A 23,120-nucleotide genomic window follows, 5' to 3' on the forward strand; every position below is an offset into this window, starting at 1 on the left:
ACTATTTGTTTTTAAACCTTAAGGCACGTTAAATTCCATGTTCAGTTTTTTTTTCTTGAGTCACACCGCGGCTATATGAGCAGTGCGACTTTTCGGCTCCGATTCGATTGTTCCAAACTGCAAGTGTAACAGGGCTCTAAAGGATGATTGGAAGATAGGTTTGAGCCACTAGGCCTTCTTTAGACTCTATTCTTGTGGACTGAAAAAAAATGTTAGAACACACATACATTTGAATATCAGAAAGAGGTTCAGAGATTTTTTTGCTACTGGACCAGGCTAGTTGAAAACTATGCCCTATTTATGTCAATTTATCCCTGCCAGGTCATAGATTTCAACTTCCAAATTCGCTCCCATCGTGTGCAACACTGTAACCTGCTCGCTCTGCTGTCACGCTGACAGCAGAGCTCCATATCTTGGTCGGGAGCCAATTTCCTTGGCTCCTGACCCTGTGAGCCAATCACAGTCAATACTGCTCATATTTGAGGAAAAAAAAAATATCTGGTCCTTGAGGGGCCAGAGACGCACGGTACGGAAGAGGTTAAGAAGCATTAATTACAAAGCAAGCGGATTGTAATTTCCCTACCTGCAGTTCTGTCACTGTCACATTCTCCTCATAGGCATTTGGGAATCATATTATTTTTCTTCAACAATTATAAAAAAAAATTGTCACATAGTAAAGATAGTAAAGAAGGGTAAGCGTAAAACCTTTCATTGCTAAGCTGGGCTGTGCCTTTCCATAAAGTAATACTTACTGCTCTTAATGAACAATGCCAGCCTCAAATATGAACATGCTGGGCTTCACTGCATGTTAGGATTGGAGCACAATGCCTCACTGCTACTTGACAAGTGTTGAATGTATATGAATTCTGGTTATGACCCAAAGAAGGGATAGGTAGGTGTTTATATATTACTAAGTGCAGTGTTACTGGATCGGAAGGATCAGAATTCACTCACAAAACTGAGGTGATGCATTTTAATGCTGTGATTGTCAGTATGAAAATCTACTGACTTTTAGTGCTGAACTGACCTAGCTGGTAAAGAAAACATACCAAAATATATGCGTCCTTTCCCACAGTCTTTAATATTATTTAGTCTGCTCAAATAAAAGCTATAAAAGGAAACACCATTGGTTCCACATAACAGATGTGTTGTTTTAATTTCAAGGTCAGATATATGTGTTAGCTTTTGTTTGTTTATTGTCATTGCAGTTCTTACAGTTTTGCCACAGATGGATTTCGGGCAGCAGCGAGCAGCACAACTCTGTGTTTACCGACTGGCGTCCGGGGAGGTGTCGACTGGATGAGAAAGTTGGCTTTCCGCTACAGACGAGTAAAAGAACTGTACAATACTTACAAGAACAATGTAGGAGGTATTTCATATACTCGCTATTTTGAACATAGATATTTTTTTCATTCCTTTGCGTTCGCATATACATTTTCACAGTAGACATTTTCAGCTTACAGTGTGTATTGTGTTTTTGAATGTGGCAGATGGGGATTAAAATATATTAGAATATGGTATATGGAAAGTACATTTAAATACAATAGTTTTTGGTTTAAACACCAGAAATGTTAATGTTCTTCCTTTTCCTATATGCACAGACATATACATGCATTCACAAATAAACACACACACCAGGTTACACATTATCCTGAATATTTTTGGTGAAGTCAGGCCCAGTCCGCCCATGATTCCAAGTGAGGTAACTTCCTAAGGCGGCAGAAGTCAGCACCAGGCAGAAACAGGAAGTTAAGAGAGTGCCTGGCCAACCTATACTGGGGGCAACCGTACCTGGCTAACCTAAGTGGAGGCAACTTTACCTACCTACCAACACTGGGGGCACCTATAACTGGCTACCTACCAACGATGAGGGTGTTTTTTGGGGGGCTCAAATTGTCAGGTGCTATGTGATCATTCCAAATTGGGGGGGGGGGAGGTGCATCCTCACAAGTTTCCCTCAGGCAGCAAAAGGTCTAGAACTGGCTCTGGGTAAAGTGTTTATAGTTCCCCTAAATTCCTTATGAGCTATTGTAACTTCCATCAGACTGGTCACTGGACAGTTTGCCTGACATAATTTGTATATGCTGCTAGTATGCTCTTATTCCATCCAGTCATATTTAGCAATGTAAGAGGGTTCACTGTAGCACACTATTGTCACTAGTCATTGGTGGTGACTCCACCTAACTAGTATTGTTGCGTTATGCTTGATAAGCAAAACAGAAGTGTGAACACCACTTCAACCCACTTGTCTCTGCAGCAGAGCACGACCAGGTCAGCAAGCCCAAGGAAAATGTAAGAAGGAAGATCTGCACTTAATCATAGCTATGATTAAAGGGAAAACTGAAGCGAGGAAAATTATTTAAAGTAAACACATGACGTAGCTGCAAATGACCATTACATACTAACCTTACCGTCAGTTCCTCTCAGAGGCTCACCATTTTATACTTACAGTGATCCCTTCCAGTTCTGACAATATTTTGTCAGAACTGAAATATACCAGTTGCTGTCAGTTATATATCAGCAGCTGTTAGTTACAACTGATTGTGCAAGGTAATTTCCATATTTCCCTATGGCTCAAGTGGGCGATATTACAGTTTAACAGTGTGCTGACCAGGAAGCTGTTATGGGTAATGTCCATTTTTAAAATGGAGGACAGAGAATTCCATCAATCACAGTGGACATACAGAACGCAGGAGAGGAGAAAGAGGTTGACGAGTAGACTCGATGGGAGGTAAGTATGACGTGTATGTTTATTTTGACTTTTAATTTTCAGTTCAGGTTTTCTTTAAGAGCTAGTGTAGCTCGAAACATGTCAGCTATATGATGCCTTCATCTATGTGTGTTCTATTGGATATGTCCGGAAATAAAGATTTGGAATCGCAGACAAGTGCGGACCTTCCTTCTTACATGCTTGACAGTGTAGTGCATATACAAAAGTACATACTGCTATGTTTATGTACCAAAGCTGCTCTGATTCACAGTCCAACCCTGAATCTGTACAATTTTCAGTAAAATCTTTGCATTCCTTAAATGTAAACTCCATATTCACTTTAAAAAAAACTCTCCATGTCAACACTATAAATTGGAAGGAACCAATGCTTCATACACACTTGAGATAAAAGTCTTTGGAAAAGGCAAGATCACAGACCAATTTTACCCCATTCCATGTAGTATGAGAGCCATACTCTACACAGTCTATTCTATGGAGCTGAACTCCCCATCAGATAAAATCTTTGCAAGATGCTGCACACAAAGATGCCCGTACACACTCAAAAGATCATTATCTGCAAAAGATCTGTTCCTGCAAAATATCCATTCCTGCAAAATGCATTCATAGTCAAGGCATAATCGAGCCGCGGAAACGTCCCGTGTATTCCCGACATTAGTGAGTTTTACACTATAAGGTATTTTTTTAGTTTCCATGGACTGTGTGCACAGTGAAGCAATTCTACTTTTGGATTAGAACATGGGTAACATTTTAGGTTTTAAAAAGTGAAAGAAAAAGTGTACTGTAATTCCAGTTTAGTACAAAAATGGAATGTTATCTACCAGCTCCAGGTTTAAGCTAGTGTTTGTAACGATCGGTGTAACACAGAGAGGGTCTGATTACCGGTGATCTGCAGTATCACCGAGAATGCAGAATATACCCGATTGATGATCTGCAGTATCACCAATAATCAGATATATCTTCTAACCTCTGGACACCTGAGAGATGAGAGTGTTTGGTGCAACAGTAATACTTTGAGGAAAGCACCCATGGGATGGGTGCTAGACAGTAGGGGTAACAGTTATGGATCAGCTTCCTTCCACAGGCCTGATGCTCCCCAAGGGGCGGAGCCAGGCTGAGATAGTGGGAAGGACAGAACGTGAGTGACACCAAGGAGAAGCGTCACTGACAGATCTGTGAACCATCTCCTAACAGGAGAGATAGTTCTCGAGGTCGGACAAGCCAGGTCGTTAACACACGGACAGATACAGTACAGAGACAGTAGGCAAGTACAGAATCCAGAGACAAGCCGAGTCTTGGCAACAGAGAATCAGAAGGGCAAAGATACAAAATCAGAGATCAGGAGAATGGTCAGGAATGCAGAAAGTCATAACAGGTAATCAACAATGCCTAGACTTGAGTGTGAGCTCCAAGATTCTCACACTCCGGGAACTAGATTAGATATTACAAATAATACAGATGGTACAGAATTCCTAGACTAAGGTGTGAGTACTGTGGCCATTAACACCTTGGAAACTGGTCTAGATAACCATACAGATAATAACAGAATTCCTAGGCTAAGGTTTGAGCTCCGTGATCATCAACACCTGCGAAACTGACTAATAAACACAGATACTGACAAGGTCTGAGTGCTACCACGTAGTGATTGCAACGGCAGACACCAGAAGAATGACCAGCACCCAGTATATATACACTAGCGCTCACCAGCGCCTCCCCTAAGTGCTGGACCAATGGAAGTTACTGAAATTGTCAGCTGACCAGCTTGGTCAGCTGACCCTCTTCTGACTGCCATAAAGGCCCTGCCTCTCTGCGCGTGCGCGCGTCCTCCTAAACCAGTGTGGACTATCAGTCCCAGCCACACCAGTCATGTGTTGTAATGTTTCTGCTGAGTTGGATGCGGAAACCGCTGCACCGCTGTCAATGTGTGCGGCGTTTTCTCCGCATTCCGCATTGCTGAGAGGAGCAGGCCTATGCGAGCAACTTGCCGCATTGGACGCGGAATCCGCCGTCCTGTTGTTAGAGCATGCGGCGGTTTCTCCACGCTCCGACTGCGCGCCAGCTGCCATGTTGAACGCGGAGTCAGCCGCCTTACCTTGAGTATTGGCGGCTTTTCCGCGTTTTCTCACAGTGTTACTTTTTTATTACACATGGTTTAAATAATGGCAATATAATATAGTCTGATATAAAGGATAGTGGACTGCTTAGCCCGAGGAAAGGCTGCTTTTTTAAATATAGTTTTAAAATAGTTTTAAAATATGAAACAAAGAGCTAGATTTCACTAAGCTTGATACCTCTTTTTTAAAGGAGGTGGCAGCCTACTTTTTGCACTTGAAATTGGCTGCCCGAAAGGTACTTAAAGAGAACCCAATGTGGGCAGATGGAAGGGGGCTGGGGCAAATGGGACACAGAGGCATGTTCTCTGACTCATAACATGCCTCTGTGTCCCCACACCGCCCCTCTCTGCCCCCCCCCCACACACACACACCACTATAGCCCCCAAGAATAGCGTCAATATTTATCGCTATCTTGGAGGTAAACACAGGGAGAGGGATTTCCTGTTCAAAACACCTGCCAGAGGCGTTCCTGCAGGTTTCCCAGAGCTGCCATTGGGCAGTTCTCTCTCCCTGGCCTGGTCACTCTCCCTGGCAGCTCCCTGCCTCCCTGCACGCTATGAGAGACACACAGTCTCCCAGTGTGGCGTCGTGACCCAGATGTCACCAAAGTGAAAGTGGGCCATTTATGACCCACGAGAGCGGTGGTTTTTGCAGCTACCTGATCTGCTCAGCCCCCTGGATCAGGTAGCCTATTTTTTTTTTAGCCCACCTTGGCTCCGAAGCTCGGGTACACAACATCAGATACTTACCTAAAGAGAGGGAAGCCTCAGGAACCTATTGAGGCTTCCATCCCTGCTGTATTGTCCCCCGTCGCTGAACGCATTGTCGCTAAACCTAATGGGGCCGCGCAGCTCTTCCTGCTCCAGCCAGTCCGTGCATGTACAGTAAACCGGAGTGGGCTCTCATGGCTACTGCGTGACTCCACATCAGTAAGAAGAGCCGCCGACGTGGTGAGGCGCCACGCTCAACAACGGAGGAGCTGTATATCAGTGACGGAAGCCTCAGTAGGATCCTAAAGCTTCCCTCTTTTTGGGGAATGTATGCGATTTTGATCCCCGAGCTTTGGCTCAGGATCAATTTAAGGGCAGAAGGGTCTGTGCACTCCTCACTTTTTTTTTTTTTTACCAACTCATAGGTGCTTTTTTACAAAGGATACTAAAAATAATATCTGTCTGTGTCAAGTGTGCACAAAGAAAATAGAAACATGTATTGCATCTCTTTGCCTGCGCCACATTCTGCTATGACATATTCATTCCAAAGGAAGATTCTGGTCATGCTGGGGGTCTGCATACAACAAGTATTGTGATAACTGCCTATTTAGCTGTAATTGAGAATTATAGTGGGCACTATTCTAGCAGCACACATGGGGAGCACTAGATCAGGGCAAAGCCCAAAATAACCAGTGAAAAAGTAAAAGTTACATCTAGGGGGGGTGGGGGGGTGGGGGGAGTAAACGCTTCAAAAGCAGCAGCCACCCTTCAAAAGTACATTATTCAAAAAAGGGTCAATACACACTGCGAAACATTTACCAACAGTATAAACAATGAGTAGCAGCTTACACTGTACGGTACATACCAGGGTGACATGGCAGTATCTTAATATGGGATAAAATCAGTAATACAAGCACACTGGATTGTTGATCAGAAAGAATCCAATTTTAAGACCTATTAACCACACTTAAATATAGTACACTAACATTTTTAATTTGGCAAGTGCATTAAAGGGAACCCGAGGTGAGAGGGATATGACAGGGGGCTGACATGTTTATTTATTTTTATATAATGCACATTCCCTGGCTATCCTGCTTATCCTCTGCCTTTAATACTTGCATGCTTGTTCAGACCCTGAACAAGCATGCAACAGATCAGATGTATATGACAAATCTGACCAGATTAGCTGCATGCTTGTATCAGGTGTGTGATTTAGACCCTACTGACCATATGCAGCTTCCATAGGTCTCACACCTCCTTAATTGCATTGTGTTAACCAATGCAAAAAAATTGCCTATTTGAGGCAGAAAAGTTGCTAAAAACTCATCATGTCCACTTTATACTTTCAGGTAGGGAACACACTTGACTTTCAGTTTTCTGCGCACGTTTTTCTGCATACTTTTTCTGCACCAATCGCGCGGGCACGCGCGCAGCGCACTACGCTTCGCGCGCAGCGCCCATTAAGCCCTATGCAAAACTTTGCGCGCGGGACTTTGCGTGCGATAATCAGCACAAATCGGTGCTAACTCAGCGGTGCAAAGCTTATCATGCCTAAAGTCTTTTAGGCGTGATAACTGAGTTATCACCGCTTTGTGAATCAGGCCCTAAGTGTGCACTAGCACATTGATTATTATGAGTTCTCAGTTTTTCTGTGCAGAAAACGCGTACGAAAACTGTCAAGTGTGTTCCCTGCCTCAGACACGCTAGTTTGTCTCACGGTTAGCCGGCTATCTTGGGTCCGGATACATTTCAGTTGTTGCTAGCCTCTTGCCCTTTATTCAAAAGTTCTTCTGTATACTATAATTATGCTATTTTATTTTATTCCTACTAATTTAAAGGCCTGGCTTCCAGAAGTGGAACCGAAACTCAATTTTCAGATATTTCTAAAAGTAGAAAAGCATTCAGCACAGAGAGGATATGGCATTACATTTTTTTTCTTCAATAAAGAAAATAAATCTTGTATTGAATACATTTTCCCCAACTGTACACCGCTTCATAATGCACAAAGGTATCATTCAGCCGCGGTCTTTTCCGTATAATAAATCAGGAACTCTCCTATAATAAGAGGTTGCATGTCATATTTTTTCTTAAATTTGGAGAAAATTTAATGGAAGAAAACATTTCACATTTCCATGAAAGCAGCATTTAATCTATGATTTCCTGCCTGTTTGTGCTGAAGGACTTTTTGGCCCAGCTAAGAGGGAAGCCTGGCTTCAATTGCGAGCAGATCTTGAAGTCCTGACAGACTCCTGGCTCTCAAATGCACTTAAATCACTATCACTCATTAACACGAGGTAAGTCAAAATGTATGCTTATATTTCATCACTGAATGCACAGTTACAATGTCACTTAAGACTTGTTTTTCTAATTCACATTTTTGCCAAACTAATTTAAAGCAGATACTTGCATAGTCAATGCATACAATAGTAGACTGTTCCCCCCCAAAATTATACATAGGTATGATTTTTTGCGATTGCCTGTGTGTCCTATCCATACCTGACAGGATTTTTTTTTGTGATAAGCATACTGCCATAGCAGATTCACTAAAAGTATTTGTTCGTGATACCAGGTGCATTTTGCTTCAAGCTATGATCAGATGCCTGCAGTAAGAGCAGATAAAGCTTATAACATTAAATTCTTGTTTACAAATGTTAAGCAAATCTATAATTTTCATCTACTAAAAATGTGTAATAGTTTGGAAGTATTGGGTTTGCTTAATGGGTTGTAGTCCTTTTTTGCCTGGCTTTCTAGTGCTATCAAGAATCTGAGGAAGACATTTTTCTGCTATGAGCGCATTTGCATGCATGTACAGAAATCAGGAATTCCCAGCCAGCCGCAAGCAGCTCATGCCTGCAAGAGGTCTGTGATGGAAAGCCTGGCCAGCAACAAATGACACCTTGAAGTTTTACTTCATTGGTGAGAGATTGGGTTCCATACGCTATTTCGTTTTTCTCCAAATTGATATGTTTACACCTTGCCAATAAAATACCTTTAAAACCACCAGCAAGAAAGAAAATACTTAAAGGAATACTATCGATTCACATATTTTTTTCAATTGACACAGGGATTGTTTGGGAAGTGCTGCTAAGTACTGGTGTATACATTTTAGTAGCAACTTCTTTGTTTATTGTTAGCAAAATACTTTCAAAGTTTACTGACGCCAAAACTGACGGCTGACTGAGCCATGAGGAGAGGGGAAATTCCCCTCACACTTGATCAGTTAACTCTATGTGTAGCTCTGTGTGTGACAGAGAGAGAGACAGGACACAGGAGCTGCAGCTGTTGGGAGCTCTCTTTCTGACTGAAGTGTCTGAAGAGAGCAGTGGAAATGTAACTAATTGTCACAGCTTTTTCATATTGTTTTTGCTTTCAGAGTTTGATATGTTTGATATTTGCTTTCTGTAGTCTTATATGCAACTCTGGCTGTGCATTGAAGCAGACACCCCTTCTGCAATTGATTTGTCCCAATATAGCTAAATCCTATACTCAATAAATTACAGCTTTTGCCTCTGATATTTAGCATGAAAAGTAGGAAAATGTTTACACAGCTACTTAGACATTATTTGTACACTGTCATTTTAGAACACTTGGTTATCGATAGTATTCCTTTAATATAATTTTGACAGTATTTTGAACAGTTATTTTAATCAGACAATAACAAAAAATGATCACCTAGGAAAAACCTCAGGAGAAAAATGTATTTGCATATGGCCCTATAGCTCTAAGAGAAAACAGTATTTTTCATAAAGTGGAACTAAACTCAGAACTTCTTCCTGCCCTAAAAGATTAGCCACAGCATGATGATCTAGATGGAAAAAAATCTTCATTGTAATTTATGGAAATCATAAAACAAAACCTTAACTTTTAACTTTGTTGAACTTTTCGTGGAGCACTGAAGGGGTTAAGCCTCAGTGATTACTGCATGAGGAGACAACTATGGCAGTCTGATAAGAACTGATTAAATACTTTTGAGCAGGCTAAACAAACACAGAGCAGTGAATTTCTTCAGCAACTATATGTGAAATAAAGACTTTATCATTGTGTGCGGTGTTAAGGTTCTCTTTAATCAGCAGAGGATATTATGAGAATCATCATGTTTGATCAAGAAATAGAGACTCCATTCTGTGCAGCGAGATAGGGAGACAGTGACTGTAAAGACACCTGCCCAGGAGTGCGTATAGTAAAGATACGTAATAATTTTAGCCCCGGGTGATGCCCAAATTAACACACAACAATTCTCTCCTATCGGCTTCCCAGATGCTCAACACTGACTCTCTCCCAAAGCTCACCCCTATTTATTTGCCTAACACTAACAACCCCCCCCCCCCCTCCAGTATACCCTTATTGATATGCCTAACTCACCTCACATTGCATACCCCTATCTAAAAGCATAACTTCCCCATGACCCCCACAATTGCAGGAGGGCCAAGGGGTTATGGGGAGCAGCTTGTACTCCTCCCCACGTTGCAGTGTAAGCACAGTGGAGCAGTGTATTATTTTCCTACTCCAGCACTGCATTGAGCCGCCTCTTCTTCCTTGCAGCCACATGCTCTATGCAAAGTTAAAGGGAAAGAGGCGCCCTTGTATGTATAAAATGGATTAAAACCAGGTTAAAATCGAAAAAGATGAGGTGGCTTACCTCAGTAACGAAATTCTTGTATGAACAAAGAATTTTATTTAGCACAGGCCTGTGATAAATAAAATTCTTTGTTCATACAAGAATTTTGTTATTGAGGTAATCTACCTCACCTTTTTTTTATTTTAAACTGGTTTTAATCCATATTATACATACCAGGGCACCTCTTTCCCTTTAACTGTGCTTAACTTACCTCCCAATGTCCCCTGTTGCAGGGGTTGAGACAGAACACCTGTGTGGTCCTTACCACAGAGGTTTACTGTCACTTTTCATAAGGAGAGAGATCACATCTAGGTGTGGCCGGACCACCCCGAGGGGAGTCGGGCTCATTTTCTCCACCTGCTTACTGTGGTTGGTTGCCCTCTTGCAACCCGCCTCTGTGAGTAGTATTTTGAATTCCCTTTCTTCACACTTTTCCTATCTAACATACTACACTATTTGGGCTCCCATTTTTGTCTCCTGTACTTTTTGCCTAGGGTGCTGTGACTCCCCTCCAACTCTGTACATGCTCTATGCGGCCATCTTCTGGCTTCTAAAGTATGTCATGTTATCAGGAGCAAGAGAATGGCAGCATAGAGTGTGTGGCTACTGGGAAGAAGAGAGGACCCCACACAGCACTGGAGTATGAAAATACAGTATCCACTGCTCCACTGTGCTTACACTGTGGGTTGGTGGGCATTTGGGGTTGGGGGTAACATGTGTGACTGGCCACCCACAGACAGTTTTTGGGGGGGACGTGTGCACAAGGGGTGTTCAGTGAGGCCAATGTTGATATCTCTGGAGTTTGGTTATATACCAGCTAGCACCTTATAGCAGAGCCCCGGTGCATCTTATCCATTATCCAGGACTATAAAAAAGCCAAACGCCAGTGCCCAAAATAAGCACCTGGCACCCCTTAGCTACAAGTATTCACTGCAGTCTACTGCAGTAGTAGCCATACTAGCCAACAGGTTGGTTGCCGAGTTCAACTGACCACTAACAGCTTACTGCTGCCTAGAACCCAGAGAAGCTCACAGTCTACCATACCATACCCTACCATAATCTAATGTCCCTGAACTAAGAATAGTATGGAGGCTGGGGTTATTCCCTTTTTTAAAAAAAAAATGCCACATACCTGGCAAAAATGTATGTCACTTCCTTTCCTGACAGGAAATGGGTAAATCTCTGCAAACATGACCAGAGACAAAAGGAAATACATTCTTTGTAGACTGAGGGATAGTTAAAAGTTTATGATGTCCCTTATTTTTTATCTTCAGAACTAATATGGTTTATTTTAAAACCATGTGGAACAGGAAGAGAGGCAATATCTTTCAAACTAAGGAAGCAGCGAAAAAAGTTTTAGCCTCTTTCCTTACTATCCCAAAGCTTTTTAAGCTTAAAAAAAATAAAAATGCCCTCATAATGCAGGTGGTTTCTGGGGACAATGCTGTTATAATGTGAAGAACACTAACATTTTGCCTGTGTATCAGAACTCAAGGAAAAGCATGTGATTGGTTTAATGGTCAGGTGGTAGATTTTTAAGGATCTGCTGTTCTGTTTACAATCATGTACTAAAGTCAAAGGAGATCAGATCAAATCAGCATCCTGCAAACTTCCTGATCTCCTGATCAAACTGACCTAATAATATCACTTTTGTTGTTTTCTTCTACAGGAGTAATAGCGTGAATGTATTGGTGACAACAACACAGCTTATTCCAGCACTTTCAAAGGTTTTGTTATATAGTCTAGGAGGAGTATTTCCAATAGAAAATATCTATAGTGCAACAAAAATAGGTAAGCGCTGATCATTCTGAAAATAAAGATAACCTAGATACACTTTACGAATATAGAAGTGTGTTTGCATGTCTTTGTGAGTGTATATCCATGTGAGACTCCGGGTGTTTCAGTCAATTTCTGTCTAATCAAAATGCTTCTATATGTTTGTTTTTTTTAACTTACAAAGCGCTTCTGTGGTCATATACAAATAAATGACATAAGTGATTCAATCATTTCAGAAAAATAGCCTTTGGAAAAGTCAGTCAGGTGAGTCAGGATCCATTCACAAAAGCTTGAAGTTGCATTAAAAGTAGGTGTTTCTTAGCTAGGCAGTTACAATAATTTCTAGGCACAGAACCAACCTGCTCATTGCTTTCCCTGCTGTTTATTGTGCCCTGCTCCGTCATCAGTCTCCCAGCGGCGATCACTGTCTATTTACATTGTACAGCTCTGCAATTTACTACAGCGCTGTGCTGGGGACAGCCGTGTTACTCGGCTGTCCCCTGGGGAGGCCTATGACAGCCGATCGCTGTGATTGGCTTGCGGGGGGAGGGTGGGAGGATGGTAAAAAAATAAAATAAATAATAGATAATTTTATTTAACCACTTCACCACTGAGGGGTTTTACCCCTTGAGCACCAGAGCAATTTTCACCTTTCAGCGCTCCTTCCATTCATTCGTCTATAACTTTATCATTACTTATCACAATTAAATGAACTATATCTTGTTTTTTCCGCCACCAATTGGGCTTTCTTTAGGTGGGACATTATGCCAAGAATTATTTATTCTAAATATGTTTTAATGGGAAAATAGGAAAAATGTGGAAAAAAATTCATTATTTTTCAGTTTTCAGCCATTATAGTTTTTAAATAATGCATGCTACTGTAATTAAAACCCATGAAATGTATTTGCCCATTTGTCCCGGTTATAAAACCATTTAAATTATGTCCCTATCACAATGTTTGGCGCCAATATTTTATTTGGAAGTAAAGGTGCATTTTTTTTCAGTTTTGCGTCCATCCCTAATTACAAGCCCATAGTTTATAAAGTAACAGTGTTGTACCCTCCTGACATAAATATTTAAAAAGTTCAGTCCCTAAGGTAACTATTTATGTAAATTTTTAAAAAAATTTTAATTACAAAAAAATAAATAAATGGGGAGTGTGGGAGGTAATGAGTTAATTTTTTGTGTATAAGTAATCTATTTGTATGTGAAAAATGCTTTAGGGTGTAGTTTTACTATTTGGCCACAAGATGGCAACAGTAACTTTTTGTTTAATGCGACCTCCAAGCGTTCTTCTGGACGCTTGGAGGAAGTACTAGGAGGCTGGGAACGTTTTTTTTTCACAATGAACGCGCTGCTTAGCGGAGAAGCAGCGGATCATTGCGGGGCTTAGATCAATGAACGGGAATGGATTTTCCCGTTCATTGATTTCCAGGCGAGCGGCCGGCGGCGTGTTTACCCGCGGGAGTGTGCTCTAGAGCGAGCGGGAGCGTGGGCAGCGGCGGGAGCGCGGAAAGTATGGATTTCTCCGTCCCTGGGGGTGAAAGGATGGAAAAAGGGACAGAGAAATTCGTACGGGCGGGGGTAAAGTGGTTAAAAAAAGAAACAAAAAAAAAAAAGAAACAAACAACCCAGCAGCGATCAGTGCCCACCAACAGAAAGCACTGTTGGTGGGCAGAAAAAGGGTGGGAGATTTATATGTGTGCATGGTTGTATGGCTCTGCAGCAAGCTCTTAAAGCTGCAGAACCCTAAATTGTAAAAAAATAGCCTGGTCACTAGGGGGGTGTAAGCCTATGGCTCTGAGGTGGTTAAACTCTACTGTAGCAGCAGTGATAGCCACAAATAGTTAAACTGTTACCAGCAGGGGAGGAACATGGCTGGGTCAGGTTATCTGTGCTGACAGGGAAAGACTGATTTGTGCCCCATCATGACTATTTCATCTAGGTAACGATGAGCAAAAGAGAATAGTCTGGGCAGCTTTCTGTCCAGGAAAATTGCATTGTCATCTTAACATGAAATGGAGCTACAGTATGAAGCCAGACAGGTGATTTTAATTTATTTATTACAGAAAGTACAGGTGTGCAATGCATAAAACAGTATCCTTTACTAATTACAGCAAATATACCAGGGCTTTTCAAGAAATCAGAAGACAGCAAACTATAGAAAGTTTGCAGACTTCCTTTAAAAAAAAATGCTACTTTTGTGGATTAGTTACTTAGAAATTGAACTTAGATTGCATAAACTTATTCCACCATGAGCTGCAGACATGTTGCAGGTTTGCGACTCCAGCTAGACTAAAAGTCAAAAGATCAGGACACACGCCAGGCAAATGGCAATTTTAAGAGCAGCAGTCATAAAGACTTTGTTATAGTGTGTGATACTCAATAACCTCAGAAAGTGCATACCTCACCATATGGCATCCCCACTTATGTGATGGGCAGCAGTGTGTTCTCAGAATTTTTATTAAAAATGCAGAGCTGACCCATTCAGTATAATAGGTTGGTCACTTATTGAGTAACTTAGGGCTACCTGTGTTGCATAGTGGTTACAAGGCCTAACTCAGGACAACATGTTTTCCTAGCATTATAAGGGAAGCGTAAAGTGAAAAAAAATATGCAGGCTGCTATTTTATTGTGTAGGTATTCGAATTCGGCATAACGAATTTGGAACACTTGAATACTCCCGATTATGGCTGTTCAGCACCAAATGTGTCACCGAAAGTGAGCGAACTCCCCTTGAATTCGATATGCTGAATTTGAACACCATTACTATTATTTTATCCTCTTCATAAATGCCACTTACCTGGTTGTCTTGCTGAGCAAGCTTTTGACAACAGTAGTTAGAGTCACTAACCTATAACTGGCATGCAGCTGGAAGAGTCAAACACCCGACCTGCACAAAGATTCAGGGTCAGCGACTCAGAAGGTATTAGCAATGAAGGATCAGCAGAACAGTCAGGCAGGTACATCTTTTACCAAAAATTGGGGTCAGCAATTTGCCATATTCCTCTAAATTCAGCTTTTTGCTTCTTCGCTGGCAGTGTTTTATTTTGTTGTTCACTAGTGAAATCCTTCATACATGTTCTCAACAAATGAATTCATCTTCCCACAGCATGGTTTTACAATATGATCAGAACTGAACTTATGATTCCATAGGCAATTTATTAATTGATTTTTTTTTTTCAAAAAAGCAAACTGTGTCTTAGAATATTGTTTTTAAGCTCAATTTATAGCATTGTGACAATTATAAGCACAGAATTTTTAATTTGGTAACATTCGCTACCCAAAATAATGAAGGCAGTAGAAGATTAAAGAAAGTGTCCCTTAGATATGTTGTGGGTAACAATTACATTCCAGGTTATTTTTTCAAGTATTTTGCTTTGAAAACAAAAAAAAGAGTATTATCATTGCTAATGGCAGGAATACAGCCCTTTCCCATTTAAGACCCTTTTCATAGGTGCACATTACTATAATTGTATACAACTATGAGTTTGAATTTGGTCACTGATTTCTGCATTAATGGCAGAAGACCAGACACCCTAAAAAGTAAGCCTTACATTATTTTTCTAGGCAAAGAAAGCTTTTTTCAGTGTCCAGATTTGGCTTATTTTGTGGTGGTGAGTGCTGAAGCTGAAGAGCTGCTAATCCTGCTCTCATTTATCTTACAGGGAAAGAAAGTTGCTTTGAACGCATAATACAAAGGTTTGGCAGAAAAGTAGTATATGTTGTAATTGGGGATGGTGTAGAAGAAGAACAGGCAGCAAAAAAGGTAAAATGTGTGTGATTAACATTCTCCTTATTTGTTTGTAGGTCTATATTTATATTTAAAGCAAACCTGTGGCTTTTAAAAACAAAAAAGATACTTACCTTAGATGGAAACCTATGGATGCTCCAGAGGCTTCTCTGATACTTTCTGAGCCTACAGCTGCTAATCAGGAGCCTTTTCTTCGTAGCCACACTCCCATCCTTGTATGAGCACAGCCACACAGTGCAGGTGCACTGACTGCCAATGCCTGTGCAGTAGCGTGGGGCCACTCGTGCACACTTTTTTCCCTTTGCTACTGGGGGCCATCAGTGTGCCTACACAGTGAGGCAGCACGCCTGGGAAATAGTTCCCAGCTCTAGAATGGTGAGCTAAGCTTCAGGGGAATAGAACAAGACTTGGGATTACTCGGGGGCTTCCCCCCTACTGAGGTAAGTATCTAACTGTTTCTCCAAATTTGGCTTCAGGTTCTCTTTAAGTAGATCCCAGTTCATTAAATGAATCAGTGTTGATAGGCCCGTATTTGCATCACTGGAGCCTATAGGCACAAATGTCCTGGCACCTTAGACATCACCCTTCATGAACCTACAAACCCCCACCAAACTGCACCACAAGATGTGGTGACTATCCCAGCTGTCACTTCTCTCTTACTTTCCTTGCCCATCATAGGTAGCTACAGGTGCCCCTTAGTATTAGGTAGCCAGAATTACCCTCAGTGTTAAGTAACTAGAGGTGTTCCCAAATATTAGGTAGGCAGAGGTACCCTCAGTATTAAGTAGCTAGTGGTGCTCCTGACTGAGGAGAGATCTGGTCAGTGGAATTCCGAGAGCTGGGTGAGTAACCTCTTATTTACACTCCACTCAGAACTCTGTGTAGGGATGGAAGGAGGCATTAGGGATGGAGAGTGAGCCACCTTTTCATCATTAGGCACCTGTAGGCAAACACAGTGAATCCAATGCAGGAGACTTGGGCGCAGCTGGCGCCACCATAGGCCGTAATAGGAATTACAGCTATAGCCGCGCACAGGGAGTAACTTCGGCGCCATCAGATGACAGAGCTGAAGTTACTTTTAAAACACAATAATTCACCTTCCAGCAATTGCTGGAAGCCGAATTATTTCATTCACCACTATCCATGGCGGCCTGGAGGGGGAATAGTATTTAGCACGGCCGGGAACTTGTACAGCAGCAGGATCAGCCATATAGTGCTGAAATGTGAAGAAATTGGGTATTTCTGAAAAGAGGTTGATAAGGACCTGTTTAAAACATTCTCACGCCGCAAAATATTAGTATGTATGCAAATAACCCCAAAATGTCCCCCACCTATTGGGGACTTATTATATGCAAAATGGCTACGGAAGATGCACAGTTCCATTGTGACTTCCCTGGTATGGTTATATAATGTTTGATAGCAGGCATTGCTATGAGAAAAGCTCACTGCTTATTGTAACTTGGAGTAGAGTCATGTGATAAGCTGAGCAGCCATTGGAAGATTTGAGGAGGGAGACAACAAGGCCTTTGAAAGCCTAAGGTGATTAAACAGTTTTATAACTTACGTGACCGATTATTCATATACAAAAATGAATACTATGACTGCTGATATGCAAATAAGGAACACCTCCATAGCATGTAGCATGTATTCTCTATGTAATGCAGAGTTCGTTAAGGTAGCTTTTGTGAACCTTTTATATTGCGGCTGCAACCATCACTGTTGCTGCACTTTTGTGTTTTTATACCATTATTATGTTTCTTGCACTCCACATACATTATATTATAATGAACGATGCTTACACTTAACCACTTGCCGACCGCGCACCCATACCGCGCGGCGGCAAAGTGGCAGCTGCAGGACCAGCGACGCAGTTCTGCGTCGCCGGCTGCAGGCTAATTAATCAGGAAACAGCCGCTCGTGCGAGCAGCTGTTTCCTGTCATTTCACGGCGGGGGGCTCTGTGATTAGCCTGCGGGCCGCCGATCGCAGCTCGCAGGCTAAATGTAAACACAAGTGGAAATAATCCGCTTTGTTTACATTTTTACAACGCTGCTACAGTAGCAGCGTTGCAGTAGATCAGCGATCCCCGGCCAATCAGCGGCCGGGGATCGCTGTCACATGACAGCGGGGAGCCTGTTAGAGGCTGCACAGGACAGATCCGTTCCTGTGCAGCCTCCGATCTCTCGGGGAAGGAAGGAAGGAAGGAGAGGGAGAGGGCGAATCCTGCGGTGGAGGGGGCTTTGAGGTGCCCCCCCCCGCCACCCATAGCATGCAGGAGCGATCAGACCCCCCCAGCACATCATCCCCCTAGTGGGGAAAAAAGGGGGCGGTCTGGTCGCTCTGCTTGTCATTTGATCTGTGCTGGGGGCTGTAGAGCCCACCCAGCACAGATCTGAAAAAGCAGCGCTGGTCCTTAAGGGGGGGTAAAGGCTAGGTCCTCAAGTGGTTAATATTTATTTATTATTTATTTATTTATTGTATTTATAAAGCGCCAATATATTACACAGCGCTGTACATTAATTTAGGTTACAGACAATATTTTGGGGTGACATACAGCAAAATGACAATACCTGAATACAAGAAAGACCAGATCACGCAGCACAGTATGAGTACAAGGTAAGGCTTAGTCAGTCACTGGAGGGGAGCATGGAGATTAGGCAAGTAAGGTTCACTCAGATGCATAGTATGGGTGTACAGTAATGGAGGTGCATGATCAGGTTGGACACAAAAGGAGGAGGACCCTGCCCAAAGGCTTACAATCTAAAGGGAGAGGTAGGGACACGAGAGGTAGGAGACCAGAGTTCAGCTGTGGGTTTAGAGCACTTGTGAGGGGTAGTAGGCTAGAGTGAAAAGGTGAGTTTTGAGGGCTTTATTGAAGATGTTGAAGGAGGGGGCTGCCCTAATGGGTGGAGGTAGGGAGTTCCATAGTGTTGGAGCAGCTCTTGAGAAGTCCTGGAGGCGTTCATGGGACTGTGTGATGCAGGGGGCGGTTAGGCGAAGTTCATTGGAAGAGCGGAGTGAGCGGCTAGGTGTGTACCTCTGAGTAAGATCGGAAATGTAGGTTGGACAGGTTTTGTGGACAGATTTGTAGGTCAGACACAGTATCTTGAATCTGATTCTGGACTGGATAGGAAGCCAGTGGAGGGATTCAAGGAGAGGATCCGCCATGGTGGAGCGATGGGAGCAGTGGATAATTCTGGCTGCCGCATTCATGATGGACTGCAGTGGGGCTGTTCGGGTCATAGGGAGACCAGACAGCAGGGCATTGCAGTAGTCAAGGTGCGAAATTATGAGGGCATGGATGAGGAATTTGGTGGTGGCAGAGGTCAGGAAAGGGCGAATCTTACAGATGTTACGAAGGTGGAAGTTGCAGGACTTTGTGAGGTTTTGGATGTGGGGAGTGAAGGAGAGTGCGGAGTCCAGGGTGACACCCAGACAGTGGGCTTGAGAGGTAGGGTGAATGGTAGTGGTTAACAGTGACATGCACATCTGGGAGGTTTATGGATATCCGGGGTGGGAAGATCATAAATTCCGTTTTGTCTAGGTTTAGTTTCAGGAACTTAGCGGACATCCAGGAGGAGATGGCTTATAGACAGGAGGAGACCTTGTCCATGGTAGTGGTGGATATGTCAGGGGTGTGGAGGTAGATCTGGGTGTCATCTGCATACAGATGATAGTTAAAACCCATGGAGGAGATAACCTTGCCAATGGAGGATGTGTATAGGGTAAACAGTAGGGGGCCAAGGACCGAACCTTGGGGGACTCCGACGGAGAGGTGGTTGGGGGTGGATGAGGACTCATTGAAGGCGGTCGTGAAAGAGCGGTTGGAGAGGTAGGATGAAAGCCAGGACAGGGCAAGATCGTGAATGCCCAAGGACTGGAGGGACTGGAGGAGTAGGGGATGATCTACTGTGTCAAAAGCTGCTGAAAGGTCAAGAAGGAGGAGAATGGAGTATTTACCTTCAGCTTTAGCTAAGGCAAGGTCATTGACCACTTTGGTGAGAGCAGTTTCAGTTGAGTGGGCAGGCCAAAATCCAGATTGCAGTGGGTCTTGCAGTGAGTTGGCATTGAGGAACTGGGTCAGGCGTTTGTGAACCAGACGCTCAAGGAGTTTTGAGGCAAAGGGGAGGAGGGAGATAGGATGGTAGTTGGAGGGTAGTGAGGGGTCAAGGGAGGGTTTCTTGAGCAGGGGTAGTACCGTGGCCTGCTTGAAGTCTGAGGGGAAGGTGCATGTGGATAGGGAGAGGTTGAACAGGGTAGTGAGGACTGGGGCCAATTCCGTGAAGCGAGGCTGGAGTAAATCAGAAAGGATGGGGTCAAGGGGGGAAGTAGTGGTATGGGAAGTCTGCAGTAGGTGGATGACTTCCTCGGTGGTAGTAGGAGTGAAGGATGTGAGGGGAGGATAGGGTGGAGGAGGAGCTGGTTGGGAAAGGGTGGGAGGTGAAGATTTGAGATTGGATATTTCCTGGCGGATGGAGACAATTTTGTTGGTGAAGTGGGTGGCTAAATCTGTGGCAGAGAGGGAGGAAACGGAGGGGGGGGGGGGGGGTTAAGCAGGGAGTTGAAAGTGGCAAAGAGACAACGGGGGTTGGAAGCTTGTGCTCCGATAAGCTTGGTAAAGTATTCCTACTTCGCATGAGCAAGGGCAGTGTGGAACTGCAGCAGGTTGGTCTTGTACTGTAGGAAATCCTGGTTAAGTCTAGTTTTCCTCCATTTCCGTTCAGTGGCGCGTGTTTCCCTCTGGAGGTTGCGAATATGGGTAGTGCGCCAGAGCTGGGGGTTAGGGGGTCGGTTGCGGCGAAATATTGGTGGAACAGCTTTCTCTAGGGCTGATGAGAGAGTTTGGCGATACTGAGCTGCAGCAAGATTAGGACAGGTTAGGGTGGGGAGAGTGGAGGAGAGGGCATGGAGGGGGTCAGCAAGGACGCTAGGGTTGCGCTAGGGTTAATAGAACTGATACTGATATTTCCATAATCTATAAGTACTTATATTTCTATAATCTACTCCTGATTGCACGAATAAAAGAAAAGAGCCACTGAATGAATTACATATGATCCTGCCTAATCTATGACAGTCAGGTGACATGATATGTAATAACTATGGTCACATAATACCTCAGCAAACACCCTTGGTTTATACATCTTTATGCTTGGTTTATACATTTTCTCAGCTAGTATAGATAGAATGGAAGTAGTAAAGGGGTGTGTCTGGACAAAATCAACCCAGCAATGTAAGACAGATAATAACCCTCCTAATATACCTTTAAATAAATAAAGTACAGGTTAAGGGCCCCACCTCTGACATAGGAGACCGGGGTTTGATTATCGGCTCTTCCTATCCAGTAAGCCAGTACCTATTCAATCGGGAGTCCTTGAGCAAGACTCCCTAACACTGCTACTGCCTACTGAGCACATTCCAGTAGCTACAGCTCTCAAGAGCTTTGAGAAAAGTGCTATACAAATATTGGGATTATTATTACTACTATTAAATGTACATACATCCCAGTTATCCTTAACAATCCTCAGATGTCTAGGCGAAATCATTTTTTATGATGAAATAGAAAGGGAAATCACAAAAGGGATAGAGCCATGAAATTTGATAGGGACAGTGATAGAGCATCAAACCTAGTGGCAGCCCAAACCTTACTTAAATACTTTTATTGCCTATGCATTATTGGAGAGATTCACCCTTAGTTCCTACTGAGATTTGAAGAGAGAGAGAACATTTCCACAGTGGAGATATAGTCAACAATAAGGGCTTGAAAAAGGTATGAACAGTTCCCCACTCCATCCAGAAGCTAAAAAAAACCCTTCATACCATGGCTAACCCTAACTCTTCCTTAATAGCTTATTCTAACCACACCTGCTAATGCCTAGCCCAACCTCTAACCTCAGCTCAACTTAACCTGTTCCTCAATGTCTAATATAATTTCTACCTCAACAGATAATTATTCCACCTAAACCATAACTTCCCTTAAGTACACTTAGCATCTGTTCAAACAACTTATAACTATCACACCCCTACCCTACCTCTTTCCCCAGGCCCCTCACCATGTCCATTTAATTTGTGTAGACAAGTAGGTTGCCAATTTGCCAAATCCATCAGGTAACAATAGAGACACCTGTCGTATTGTGTAACCTTTGGGGAGATATTGTTAAAAGTTATAAATGCACGTTTCTATTTTCATTTCAGAACAACATGCCTTTCTGGAGAATATCAAGTCATTCAGATCTTCTTGCTTTACATCAAGCACTGGAATTAGAATATTTGTAACTATTTGCAAATGGACGGCCTTTTTTTTTACATGTATATAAATATATATATTTTAAGTACACACTGAATTTTTATGTGTGATTTAATGCCTCAGGCTTTTTACACACATGGACTGTCTTAACAAAGTAAAATAATAAAAAAAAAATAATGATGACAAAGAATTCAGACTGCTAGGAGAGACAATGGAAACACTGAGTGCGGCATGGAGACTCTGCGACCTTGGATGGTTCTTAAACAAAAGATTTAGCCAATGAAGACTCTCGCTATTAGCACAAAAGGAGTACGGCTATAGAAGAGAACACATGGCCAGGACTCTGTCCAAGATGGACACATGATTTCCAGTCTAAGAAGGTGGTGTTCATTCAACATTCCTCATAGTGGGATCTCATTTCTCAGCACTGAGGTGTGAATAAGACATAAACCTACCTAACCCGGAAAATCTGAATTTAGAATGCACTCCAGCTATATGATGACAATCATGTCTAGACCTGTAATTTTGTGTAAATTATTGACTAAAAATAATAATTTACTGTGATTTTATTAGCAGCTGATTTTGAAAGTGGATGTGATTTTTTTTTTGTTTCGGTGCATAAGGGAAGATTGGAAGTGGGTGGGTGAGCTTTGAGAAGATCATCAAGCTGTCTCTTTTTTAGGTTTGGCAATCAGAATGTGCATAATGATGTGCTGTGCCTTAAAGATAAGACAGTGTTTGTGTGTAACTATGTAATTTTGGGTAAAAAAGAACAAAAAAGAAAAAAAAAGAATTGGAAAAAAAAGAAAATGTTATTGACATCTTCAGTTGGAATGATTTCTTCATTCATGACCAAACTCATCTATGCAACAGACAAATTTGCGCCTTCACTGGCTAATATTTGTTGCAGCGATAAATCTGTTAAATTATTTACAGTGAAACACATTTTTTAAGTCTTCAATATATATTTAAGTTATTTTAGAAAATGTTATTGCAGATTACTACTTTCTTCTGTTGTGAAGATATTACAACTGTGTGGAAAGAGTTCATGAAATGACTGATAAGCTGCATTTCTGTAGGAATGATAACCACCAATAGCTTTGTATGTATATAATATGGCAAGATGATAAACATGAAAACCCAACTCCTCGCACAGTTCTAACTGGACCATCTCATA

The 23,120-nt window shown here is 42.4% G+C and overlaps 1 protein-coding gene across 17 annotated transcripts in view; it reads left to right on the forward strand.

Moving 5' to 3' along the window:
- The window catches only part of EYA4 (EYA transcriptional coactivator and phosphatase 4), a 481,052-nt gene extending 458,203 nt beyond the window's left edge, over window positions 1-22,849 (forward strand). For 7 of the 17 annotated variants that reach the window (XM_068231595.1, XM_068231603.1, XM_068231601.1 and 4 more), the window contains 5 exons: window positions 1,209-1,369; window positions 7,732-7,846; window positions 11,840-11,961; window positions 15,615-15,715; window positions 21,892-22,846. In XM_068231595.1, the coding sequence (XP_068087696.1) occupies window positions 1,209-1,369; window positions 7,732-7,846; window positions 11,840-11,961; window positions 15,615-15,715; window positions 21,892-21,972 (580 nt within the window). In that variant the 3' untranslated portion in view covers window positions 21,973-22,846. Of the gene's footprint in view, window positions 1-1,208; window positions 1,370-7,731; window positions 7,847-11,839; window positions 11,962-15,614; window positions 15,716-21,891 lie in introns of all 17 variants that reach the window. The other 10 variants (XM_068231592.1, XM_068231593.1, XM_068231597.1 and 7 more) reach the window with 4 other exon arrangements.
- The last annotated feature ends 271 nt before the right edge of the window (window positions 22,850-23,120 follow it).

This window comes from Hyperolius riggenbachi, chromosome 4, assembly GCF_040937935.1.
Source record: "Hyperolius riggenbachi isolate aHypRig1 chromosome 4, aHypRig1.pri, whole genome shotgun sequence".
Taxonomy (NCBI): Eukaryota; Metazoa; Chordata; class Amphibia; order Anura; family Hyperoliidae; genus Hyperolius; species Hyperolius riggenbachi.